This window comes from Sinocyclocheilus grahami, unplaced genomic scaffold (assembly GCF_001515645.1).
Source record: "Sinocyclocheilus grahami isolate Dianchi unplaced genomic scaffold, SAMN03320097.WGS_v1.1 scaffold1589.1, whole genome shotgun sequence".
Classification (NCBI taxonomy): Eukaryota; Metazoa; Chordata; class Actinopteri; order Cypriniformes; family Cyprinidae; genus Sinocyclocheilus; species Sinocyclocheilus grahami.
Window position 1 is genome coordinate 108556 of NW_015506768.1, and position 12699 is coordinate 121254.

Genomic DNA, 12699 nt, shown 5'->3' on the forward strand with positions numbered 1-12699 from the left:
GAGAGAGAGAGTAGTAGTATTTTATAGAGTATATATATTTTTTTCTATCACTGTTACCAGCCCTTTTTTTGATTAATTGACAGTTAAACAAGTGAACTGACCTTAGGTAGACTTCAGAGCGGGCACAGCCACTTGGGTTAACGGGCAGATCTTCCTCCTGACTGGCTTGCTTGTGGAAGCGGAAGGTGTGGCGCTGGCAGCGATTGGCCCCCTGGAGCTGTTCCACCAGGTAGACTATGGCATCGTACAGCATTCCCATCACACGTGCCCCGCTCATCCCAGAAAAAGTAAGCTGCCTCAGGCCAGCGACAGCACGGGCCTCCTGGACTCCCTCGATAACAGCGGACCAAGCAACTGTGTATGCGAAGAATGAATATGATCATTTTTTTGGTTCATAAATACATTTTAAAATTTTAAAACACTACAATTTACATGCACACATCACATATTTAGGTCTTTGGCCTTGCCGATGGCAAATGAATTAAGAACAATTTCAACAATAAATATTTCCTACTGGCCATTTACTTTGCATAATTAAAAAAATAAAATCAACTGATTAAATACAATAGCTAAAAACAAATACAAAATAATTGTTAAAAATATTTTCACATCAACCACAGTCAGACATGATCTCCTACCCTCGATACTGTCTGCTTCTACACTGAAGCCGTCATCACTAGCGATCTCAAAGCGTAGGTGGGGCTGGTCTCGGCTGGGAGGACTATGCTCTTCACCATCTGAGGGAGGCATCTCATCATCTGAACAGGACAGCATCCCTACAAGAAAAGAGTCTTATTGTTTAATTCATTGAAACACCTTAAAGTGAACAAAATAAAATAATAAAAAATAATACCCGAGTATTTGTTCCAGTCAGACAGTGCATTACGGTTAGTAGGATCCCAGGTTGCTGGCTTGTTGCTGTCTCCACCACGAGGCAACGAAAGACGATCCCAAGGTCCAGGCCTAAAATAAAATAAATGATAAGCCACGTACAGTGTCAGTGGTTTAGTCATGCCAATTTAGTGTCTAAAATGTTCTTTCCATTACAACAGTATAACGTCACTACTCAATCTAATGACATACTTAATTGGAAAAGGTGGAACAAACTGCCCACATAAAACATACTGTGGTATTTCTTATTATTTAATATGAAAGTATTCAGTATTCTTTCTTTGAAATATATAAAATATTATAATAACAGACATTTGGCATGATGCACTGCATGTATGCACTGGATTTACTGTTTGATGAGCAAAAAAAAAAAATACAGGTAGGTGCTAAAATTAGATTGTTTAACAAAACCATTTTTCAAAACCGTAATACTATATTACAAATACTTTAGCAATGCAGGACTCACAATGCTGCCAGTAACCTCATATTCTTGAGGAAGAAGGTGACATTTGTGTATTATTTCTTAACTTCAAAACTGTTGAAAAGGCATAAATAATACTGATACTTAAAAGTCTTTATTGAAATCACCCTGAAATTCCGCCTTTTCCACTTAAAGGCTCACCTTGCACTCTCAGAGTCACTACTTCGCTCTTCATTCAGCTTGTCACAGTCTAGAATTCCCTTGATGGTTGGGGTTTTAATGCGAACTCCATACCTGCAACAGAAATAGGAAAAGAGAAATTAATACTGAAAGCACAGAAAACATTAATAAATTTGAGTAAATTCCTACTGGTTCCATTTACCTGGCTGATACGGAGTTTGACTTGCGTGGTTCTTCCAATCCACTAGGGCGGTCCAGGTCTAAAAAGTCAGATTTTGATTTCTTGGTGGTAAAACGGTCAGATAAAGAGGACACTCTTTTCATTCGAACCTGTTTTGGTCGAGGTGCTGCTTCTGGTGTCGCTGGTGGGGAAGCCTTCATCTCTGGTTCGACAAGGAGTCCTTCTGGTAAAACTGAACTTGTTGTCTGAGTTTGCCCAATAATGGTAGTGTTACGAGGTGATGAGGGAATTAGGGAAACAGTCTTGTTGGGATCATAATATCCAGCCATAGCTTGGTTGATGATAGCTTGGGCACAATCTGCTTGATTAGATATATCTGAGGATGTTACTATTTGGCTCGTAGATTGTTTGCTAGAAGGGCCATGTGTGCTAGCAGACTTCGTCCTTCTAGGTGTAGAAGACTCCTTATTCCTTGGTTTTTTCAATCTATCTCCAGAAGCTTTGGCATTCCTACGTGGCTTTTTCACATCTGCTGGTATTGAAGCTGCTCCATTAGTACTAGTGGTAAGTAGCTGTGTAATGGTGTTGGAGGTCTGTACCAGTGGGGTCACAATTTGGGGGACTTGGGTTGGAATGGTGGCACCTGCAACTGGGGTCAAGTTCCCAGCTGCTGCAAGTGTTGCCGATAAGGCATTGCTTTGCAAGAGGCTGGCGATTTGAGTAACACAGTTATATGAAGGGGAATTTGGTGTCGGTAGCTGGAAGGTGTTGCTCTCAGGGTTTTTGACAAAAATCTGACCAAGACGATTAACAAGTAAAACATGTGGTGTAGGATCCACATTGGGTCCACCAACCTCCTTTACGGTAAGAATAGCATGACCTGGTAATGCTTGGGTAACCAACTGTTGTTGGGGTTCAATTGTTGATCTGGGGGTTGAAAAATTGATGGAAATTGTTCGTCCTAGAGCTGTTTCTCTTTGCATAGGTGTGGTGTTGTACCCATTGATGACACCTGGAGCAGAGACTGGCTGAATAGCAGAAGGCATTGCTTGGCACTGAGCTGATGGTTGAGAAGTTACAGAGGAGGAGATCATGCCAACAGTTGTAGAGCCGATGGGCTGTGGGTAAGTGGGATGCAATGGGACAGACACTGTACCCGAAACTGGCCCATAAGTCCCAAGAGGTACACCAGTTGCTGATGGCACAGACAGCATTGACTCTGGTTTCTGTGGTAAATTTGTGGGAATACATGGCATTGCCCCTCCATGGCTTGGTTCAGCAGGTGGGTGTAATTTGGTTCTGAAACTCTCCATGGGTGGCAAGACTGTCTTACCCTCAGGAGTTTGGACAGGGTACAAGGAAACATTTGCAGATGGTGCCTGATTTGGGAATGTTGCAAAAGAAACATGTGCAGAGGAATCAGAAGATAAAAGTTCAGAAAATGATGCAGATTTAGGTAACACTGTGAAAGGAACAGGATTTTGTTGCTGTAGATTCTGAATTCCATTAACTTCCATTAGGTCAGGAGAATCATCTTGCAAGTGGTTGTTTTGGTAAACTCTAGAGTCAGCCATAGATGACACAAAATGGCCACTACTAGGATCCAAGTACAATTCTTTAGAGTCCGGTGGGTCACTCAGGGAATCCTGGACTGGGACCAACTCTGTGAAATGGGCATTTGGTGAAAGAGGATCACATCTCTCAAAAATTAAGGGTGTCTCTGGTTCAACCATTAAATGAGGGGTTTGGTAATCATTACCATATGTAGAAAATGCAGTGTTTGAAGGCTTTTGATCAACGAAATTTGTCAAAGGGTCTTGGCTTGATTGCAATGTTTGCGTTACACCAAAATAATCTTGATCAGCAACAGTCTCCGAGTTGGACACGGGTTCTAATTGAATTAAAGAAAAATCAGAAACAGGACTTGGAAATGCCAAACACAGACCGTTGCTAGCTGTCTGTTCATGAGGCACAGCGTTGAATGGTTTGTGTGGCTTTTGGGCTTGATTTGACAATTTCACACCCTGGTTTTCATTATTAGCCACACTTGTATCACTCTCTGTCCCATCATCCACACCATCAAGTTGTGAAATCTGCCTTAAAGATGGAGATGTAGATGTCTGAGAGGCATCCCTTTGAGCCTTGCAAGTAACCACTGTGCGAGTGAAGTTGAAGTAGTTTTCCATGTCCTCATCAGAAGAACTATTACCCCAGTCTTCCCTACAAGGATCAACAGTACAAGACAATCTCTGCGTAGACATTTTGGACTTCTCTTCATCTGGCTCCCAGAAGTCTTCCTGGTTGTCTTCACCTTCAACTACAATTTGCGCACTGCAGTTCATAGCTACACCTTCATTCAGCTCGGTTTCTTCAATTTCAAGCTCAGTTCTCAGCTCAGGTGCCACAGTACTATTTGACTCGTAGATTGTTTGCTAGAAGGGCCATGTGTGCTAGCAGACTTCGTCCTTCTAGGTGTGGAAGACTCCTTATTCCTTGGTTTTTTCAATCTATCTCCAGAAGCTTTGGCATTCCTACGTGGCTTTTTCACATCTGCTGGTATTGAAGCTGCTCCATTAGTACTAGTGGTAAGTAGCTGTGTAATGGTGTTGGAGGTCTGTACCAGTGGGGTCACAATTTGGGGGACTTGGGTTGGAATGGTGGCACCTGCAACTGGGGTCAAGTTCCCAGCTGCTGCAAGTGTTGCCGATAAGGCATTGCTTTGCAAGAGGCTGGCGATTTGAGTAACACAGTTATATGAAGGGGAATTTGGTGTCGGTAGCTGGAAGGTGTTGCTCTCAGGGTTTTTGACAAAAATCTGACCAAGACGATTAACAAGTAAAACATGTGGTGTAGGATCCACATTGGGTCCACCAACCTCCTTTACGGTAAGAATAGCATGACCTGGTAATGCTTGGGTAACCAACTGTTGTTGGGGTTCAATTGTTGATCTGGGGGTTGAAAAATTGATGGAAATTGTTCGTCCTAGAGCTGTTTCTCTTTGCATAGGTGTGGTGTTGTACCCATTGATGACACCTGGAGCAGAGACTGGCTGAATAGCAGAAGGCATTGCTTGGCACTGAGCTGATGGTTGAGAAGTTACAGAGGAGGAGGTGGAGACTATGCCAACTGTTGTAGAGCCGATAGGCTGCAGGTAAGTGGGATGCAACGGGACAGACACTGTACCCGAAACTGGCCCATAAGTCCCAAGGGGTACACCAGTGGCTGATGGTACAGACAGCATAGACTCTGGTTTCTGTGGCAAATTTGTGGGAACACATGGCATTTCCCCTCCAGGAACTGAAGGGACAGGATGCCTTGGTTCAGCAGTTGGGTGTAATTTGGTTCTGAAACTCTCCATGGGTGGCAAGACCGTCTTACCCTCAGGAGTTTGAACAGGGAACAAGGAAACATTTGCAGAAGGTGTCTGATTTGGGAATGTTGCAAAAGAAACATGTGCAGAGGAATCAGAAGATAAAAGTTCAGAAAATGATGCAGATTTAGGTAACACTGTGAAAGGAACAGGATTTTGTTGCTGTAGATTCTGAATTCCATTAACTTCCATTAGGTCAGGAGAATCATCTTGCAAGTGGTTGTTTTGGTAAACTCTAGAGTCAGCCATAGATGACACAAAATGGCCACTACTAGGATCCAAGTACAATTCTTTAGAGTCCGGTGGGTCACTCAGGGAATCCTGGACTGGGACCAACTCTGTGAAATGGGCATTTGGTGAAAGAGGATCACATCTCTCAAGAATTAAGGGTGTCTCTGGTTCTATTATTAAATGAGGGGCTTGGTAATCATTACCATATGAAGAAAATGCAGAGTTTGAAGGCTTTAGGTCAACAAAATTAGTCTGTGTGTCTTGTGTGTGTACAGCCACCGTAGGGTTTGATTGCAATGTTTGAGTTACACCAAAAGAATCTTGATAAGCAACAGTCTCTGAGTTGGACATGGGTTCTAACTGAATTGAAGAAATATCAGAAACAGGACTTGGAAATGCCAAACATAGCCTATTGCTAGCGGTCTGTTCATGAGGCACAGCGTTGAGCGGTTTGTGTGGCTTTTGGCCTTGATTTGACAATTTCACACCCTGGTTATCATTTTTAGCCACACTTGTATCACTCTCTGTCCCATCATCCACACCATCAAGTTGTGAAATCTGCCTTAAAGATGGAGATGGAGATGTAGATGACTGAGATGCATCCCTTTGAGCCTTGCAAGTAACCACCGTGCGAGTGAAGTTGATGTAGTTTTCCATGTCCTCATCCGAAGAACTATTACCCCAGTCTTCCCTACAAGGATCAACAGTACAAGACAATCTCTGGGTAGACATTTTGGACTTCTCTTCATCTGGTTCCCAGAAGTCTTCCTGGTTGTCTTCACCTTCAACTACAATTTGCGCACTGCAGTTCATAGCTACGCCTTCATTCAGCTCGGTTTCTTCAATTTCAAGCTCAGTTCTCAGCTCAGGTGCCACAGTCAGGTCCGCCTCTAAGTGGAAGGATGTGTAAGGGAAATCCCTGTCTCTGCCTAGATGATTACCTTTTTGTGTACCCAAAGTGTCTCCTAATAATGGCAAGGCACCATTTTCTGCTGGATGCTCCCGTGGTGATGCTATAAAATTATGTGGAAGTTCAACAGAGTCTATCTGATTAAAATCAAAAGGCATTGGTCTTGTGGAGAGGTGGGTGGGAGATGTGAGTGATTGGTTGGTGCAAGGGGTGCTGCTAATGCCACCTTGCCTTGTGGACTGTGAAAATAGTCCTGAGGTAGAATGGGGTGTCAATATTCCAGAACCCCGGACTGAGGAAGCACTTCGACCGACAGGACGAGCTGATGAAGAGGTCAGCAGGTTTTCAGTAGCACCAAGGGGGAAAACTGGGGAGGTAGGCTGGGAGGTTTTAGGGTGGTGGGAACCACCTGCTCTAGATGCAATTGGGGCTGCAGGGGATCCAAGAGTAGGGGAGGTCATGTGACTGCGGGTACCAATATTCTGGGTGTGTGGGCTATGCCGTCGTGGCCTTCGAGTGTCATCCAAATCACTAATAGTCAGGATGTGGTGAGGTTTGGATGGGGCAGCTCCTGGGTAAAACAAACAAACAGTCAATCATCAAAATGCTTCTTATGAACTTTGTGAAGGCCATACATGCATCTTCATTGAATTGCTATTAACTACCTGGAGAAGGCAGTGGTCTGGATAGTCCTCCAGCAGGTCTTCTGTTCTGGGGGTATAAAGGGATTTTGGGACGAGCACCAATGTCCGGTTTGGCAAAGACAGATACAGAGGTGGAATTTGTTTCAGTGGAAGGATTAGTTGAAGACAAATCCACTCCCGGGGCTTCAGATTCTAATGAACATATAAATTGGAATTTGAATATTCAAAAAATGCCATAAAGTACAAGCTATCACTTTGCAATTAGTAATATTATTCACCTGACTGGGGCCATGGGCTATGGGCAATTGTGCAATTTTCTCCATGATCGGGCGACTCTTCCACTGGTTTTTCCTGAACAGTTGGCCGAACCTCCCTAACACGAAATGTGTATTTGCATCGACGTAAGGGGTTTACAGTACTCCAATACCAGCGAGAGCATCTAAAAAGCAGAAGAAACAAAAACTGTATTGATGTGCAAGCAAGTGCCAATACTAGAAGTGTTATAGAAGTACCATGTCCATTATGTCAGGAGCAAACTCCTAAAAAATTAAATGTACTTACTCATAACCCACGGGGAAAAGTTTTCCATGACAGGCAGATAATTCACTCAGCTTTCCAAGCTTTTTTACTAGCAAAGAACCTAACAGGTGAAAATTTTAGTTTAAAACATTGTGCAGGAATTGTACAATCATTTTTATATAACAGTACGTTACATTCATATTTATACACATTACATTGTGTTATTTATATATCCTTCAACAATAAAAAGACCAACCTATCATTAAATTGATTGACTCCGGCTCCAATCCAGTCAAAAACTTTCTGCGAAAACTAATCCCTTCAAAATCCACATAAACTCTCCGAAGTACTTCAAACCCTTGACCAGTGATGATCTGGTAAATTACAGAAGAAAAAAAAGTGTTCTCTCAGACCAGCCATTTAAAAGCCAACAAACATAACGTTTCTATTTAACTGAATTTTTTGTAAATATAATAATAATAAAAAAAAATTGCAGCTATGACTAAATTAAATGCTATTAAACTAAAAGCTCACTTTTCCACTTATAAGGTCACGATGCTTGTGACAGAAAACTCTTTTATCATTCTGGAAGACACAGTTGCGAAAGCGGGCGCACATGAAGTGGTAGTTGCTCTGGCACGAAGTAAGGCAGCAACCTACTGTTGCCCCAGTTCGGTTACACCGTTCACAGCGCTACGGAAGGAAAGTCAGAACATTAGCAAAGCCAAACATTATATTGAGTTTAACTGTTAACTGAAGCAAACTGTTCAATTTAAATACTAAATTATGAAATTTCAAACTATTACATTATACATTAACAAATCTATAAAGCATCATGTTTGTAAAAGTTATTAACTCAAGGCAGTACAAAGTGTCACCAATGGCTCAGTTGAACCAGAATTACATGAGATTAATGACATACCATCAGACGACCTCGTGCAACAGCACTGTGAACATGCAGAAGTGAGCCATTGTCCTCCTCAAACACCTCTGCAGACCACATGGTGCAATTTACATGAGCCCATTCATTCTGCCCTAGATAGAGCAACCTCCCTGCATCCTGGGAAGAGAAATGTATAATACAAAGGATTGTAATTTCAGTTTACAGTAAGAGTTGTATGCTGTAATTTTATGACAATGCATCTGATAATTATGACTTTGTAAGCACCCTTAGGAAAAGTACTGCGAAGTACTGGTATAGTGATATTATCAGATGGTAATGCCATAATGATAGCTATAATGATTGCTATATTAATATACCATAGTGTTTACATGGTACTGCAAAGAATACCGTAATATTTACATTACGTGTTTCATAAAAAAAACAACACGGTATTACCATGGCACCATTCCTAAAATCCATGTTAAGGCCTAATAGTAAAAAGCTATAATAAAGGTAGAATACTGTGGTGAGTTTACAGTCTTAAATTATGTCTTAAAAGTACTTACACTGGCCTTTGCATCACCGTATTTTTGACACAGAGCGCACTGTCTCTCGTCGTCCAAACCTGTGTCCAGGTCGGATTTAGCAGGCCGACCCTTCTTCCCTGGGAGATAACATCAAAATCCAAAGTTAGGATAATTTGCACTGCTTTCCATATGTTCACAATCATGAATGGTTACTAATGTCATTCTATACTTGCGTGTTTATTTACCTTTCAGATTCATTTGTAACGCCCTTGTGTCCATAAAGTATCCTTTAGGGTTATGGGCTAAAGGTGTGGACACATCCTCTTCTTCTCCCAATTTAACATCCATGTGTCTTCCAGTACTCTGTGGGGCGCCGTCCAAAGCCTTATGACATCCATCTCTCTCACGCCATTGAGCATAAACATGTTCATAATTTGGTGGCATCACAGCATGTGAAAGCATACCGCTGCAGGAATGGAGGCATGTCTCATTGCCAAAAGATACAACGTTTCCACTCATATATGAATGTTTATTTCAAATGGAAAGAATTTGATGGTGCTTACGCTGGCAGATGTTTGGAGCGTGGATCCCATATTTTAGGGTCCTGACTGTTAAACCACGCATAAACTTCCTCTAAGAGCTAAAAAGGATTGAAAAGCAGATTTTAACCACAAAAACATATATCCTAATAGCATTTCTAGGACTATATTTGGAAATGCATGCTAACATACTACTTTGTTTTGTCTCATGTGATTGGACTGCCAAAAGTTAAATATATATGTATGAATCATGCAAAATTAAACTACAATGTAAAAAAGTATTTTTGCTTTCAAGATGATAAAACTAACAGTCTGCAGTTTAAACAGCTGTAGTGTCAAACAGCAACTGAAGTTGCAGTCATATCCTGACTAACAATAAAATTCCAGACTTGTATTTTTAAGCAGTGCATCATTAGTATGGTTTTCACAGAATGACCTAAGGTACTCTGACTGGTTGGGTAAAAACATAACTTTGGTAATTAACTAAAAATATAAAATACATTCGAATCTGACCTTCAGGTAATACGAGCGGGAAAGGGCAGTGGGTCTTTGGTCCTCCGGTAAAAATTCCTCATCTTCCAAGTAATTGCGAATTACTGTCACCACATCCTCATGAAAGGATTTCTGCTTGACAAAGCCACAAACGAAATCAACATTGCTATTTTGTTTTTCTGTTACCGAAACAAGAGTTTAAAAATGTTTACATTAAATCAAGGATTAAGTTTGAGATTGAATAGCTAAGATGTGTGTCGAGAGAGAGATACTAGTGATTAATTTGCAAGAGAATCTGCATTTATTTAGTTCAGAAATGGCATCTCAAAACCACATAACAAATAACTTCTAACAGTAATTACTCATAGTCACGCATAACGCACTAGATTATTAGCTTTATGGGATGCCAAACACTCTAAAAGCATGGTGAAACTGCACAGCCAAATTGAACTATAGAATGAGGACCAATTACTATGGTCATTTTCAAATGTACAATCCCATTCGAGGATAACTCCATTTCTTTGCGACTTAGAAATCAAACTTTGAAGTACAATGCTAAAGACTTTTCCCTTATGTTGATCTCAGATCTAAGACAAGCACAGACACGGAGTCTGTGTACAGACACTGACCAAGGATGTGTACAGGCCTTCATCAAACTTCTTTCCAATAGCACGGAAGTCACAGACAGGCAAATTTCCATCCACAGTGTTCAGGGAACCCACTGTAGTGCACTACGAAACAAGACAAAATACCAGAAATCTGTAACTAAGCAGTGTTCCTTTTTATATGTATCCTGTAAAAGACAACCTTGAACATGAATGTTAAAACATTTCAACCATAAAAACAAAAACATTTACTGACATTTCCTCTTGATTGGGCTTTCCCTGTTGAAAAAAACAGCATATGCTGGTTAGGTATGTTTTGACGCTGGGATACTGGCTTAAGCTGGTCCTTTGCTGGTTTATGTTGGTCCTTTGCTGGTTTATGTTGGTCCTTTGCTGGTTTAAGCTGGTCCTTAAACCAGCAAAGTACCAGTTTAAACCAGCATCAAAACATACCTAACCAGCATATGCTGGTTTTTTCAACAGGGTTGTAAGACAGGACTGGAATGATAAAGTACAAGAGCACAAACTGCAGAGATTCTGCACATTCTGACCAATGATTTTCCAAGACTTTTCCCAGTCGACTGCAATGACTGGATAAGGGTTGAAAAGAAAATAAAAGAACTAGGACTATTGTGAATCATGACTTTACTTTAACTTTTCAGACTATAAATTCCAATGGCTTTTTTCATGGAATAAGGAAATTTCATGGACTTTTCATGGAAATTCTGAACCAGTAAAGGCTCATGCTTGCCACAACGAACATTCTAAAAATTTATTTTTAAAATGTTTATGTGAAACTAAATCATTCTAACGGCTGTTTAAACAATCAACAGAAACGGACTGCTGCGATTTTAAAAGTACAGCATACTAGGTTTAAAAGAGGATTTAAAGTCAAAAGCCAGATTCGGATGCTAAATGTTTCTCATGGGACGCAAGCGATTTTCAAGATTTACAGGAGACAGCTGATTTTATTGCCGACCGAATCCAGAATGTCGCTGTTTTTTCCCCAAGGTTGTGTGGTCATTTATTTGCTGTCCGAAACCACATCTCTGAGTTTACAAGAAGAAAATGCACGAAAATGTTTAAATCCACTGCCAAACACCATATGTTAACTGTAGCACTACGCTGTTATTTGCATGCATATTTATTACTGAAATGCAGGAAAGTATTTCCAAGAACAATATTTCATAACTACCACCACAGTGAGTGGGAGACGTTAAGAGCAAAAAGAAGAAATAGAAGAAAAGCACGTAAACATTTGAAATGGGTCATTATTATGGCAGCCACATGTAAACAACACAATTTGAAAATATGTATTATATACAGTTATATACATAAAAATATAAACCAAGCAGCTTTATGTTTACTCTATGTAAATAAGAGGTTGCATTAACTTATTTCTGCTAATCTCCACATTTTTTAAATGACAGCCATCATTTTGAGAGATTTCTCAAAAAGTTTCTATTTTCCTATTTTTAAACAGGATATTGTTAAATATGAATTTTTTCTTATTATTCCAAACATATGACATTTTATTTACAGCAGACAACCATGTGCCTGGCCCCGTGAGCAGCGCATTCCCGGGTTCTGTAGGATCACAGAACTCTTCTCCACGGTCAATAATCAATGGGTTTTAGCACAGAGGTGCCATGTAAATTTATTTTACAGACGTCCACATGAGAAACAATTACTGTCCGAATATGGCTAACGAAACATCATAATTCCCATAATCCTTTTTTTTTTTTTGTAGTAACACTTTATTTTTAAGGAGCAATTCTCACTATTAACAAGTTGCTTATTAGCAGGCATATTACTAGCATATTGGCTGTTTATTAAAATGTATAAAGCACATATTAATGCCTTATTCTGCAGGACCATATTTAGGTCTCTAAATCTTACCCCATACCTAAACTTAACAACTACCTTACTGACTATTAATAAGCAGCAAATAAGGAGTTTAAGCAGGGAGAGAGAGGGAGAGAGAGAGAGCATAAAAATATACATTCTCAATATAAAACCCAGTCAAATTATAACATTTTGTACTAGCACATGAACAACAGTTAAATATTAATGACACATGAACCATTCCTTAACAGGAAACTTTACCCCAGTGAGAGTCAGCTGATGAAACAGCTGCAGAGCATAGGCAAATGGCAACTAAAGTCATTGTATTATGCTAACTCCAAAAAAATAAAAAAATAAAAATAAATGCTGAACACCTGCATAATTTATTATAGGGCTATAAAAAAAATCTGACTGTCAGATAGTAAGATCCTACAAGTCTCACCTTGATCAAACAACCTAGT

General features: G+C 40.3%; 1 protein-coding gene across 2 annotated transcripts in view; it reads right to left on the reverse strand.

Moving 5' to 3' along the window:
- The window catches only part of kmt2bb (lysine (K)-specific methyltransferase 2Bb), a 46751-nt gene that overhangs the window by 5625 nt on the left and 28427 nt on the right, over nt 1-12699 (reverse strand). The window contains exons 18-34 of one of the 2 annotated variants that reach the window (XM_016257713.1): nt 10418-10519; nt 9810-9920; nt 9321-9397; nt 9003-9223; nt 8797-8894; nt 8270-8407; nt 7882-8040; nt 7604-7721; nt 7390-7468; nt 7107-7267; nt 6850-7020; nt 5852-6755; nt 1695-3785; nt 1514-1606; nt 854-963; nt 639-776; nt 102-354 (exon numbers count right to left, since the gene is read on the reverse strand). In XM_016257713.1, the coding sequence (XP_016113199.1) occupies nt 102-354; nt 639-776; nt 854-963; nt 1514-1606; nt 1695-3785; nt 5852-6755; nt 6850-7020; nt 7107-7267; nt 7390-7468; nt 7604-7721; nt 7882-8040; nt 8270-8407; nt 8797-8894; nt 9003-9223; nt 9321-9397; nt 9810-9920; nt 10418-10519 (5024 nt within the window). Of the gene's footprint in view, nt 1-101; nt 355-638; nt 777-853; nt 964-1513; nt 1607-1694; nt 3786-4156; nt 6756-6849; nt 7021-7106; nt 7268-7389; nt 7469-7603; nt 7722-7881; nt 8041-8269; nt 8408-8796; nt 8895-9002; nt 9224-9320; nt 9398-9809; nt 9921-10417; nt 10520-12699 lie in introns of both variants that reach the window. The other variant, XM_016257714.1, reaches the window with a different exon arrangement.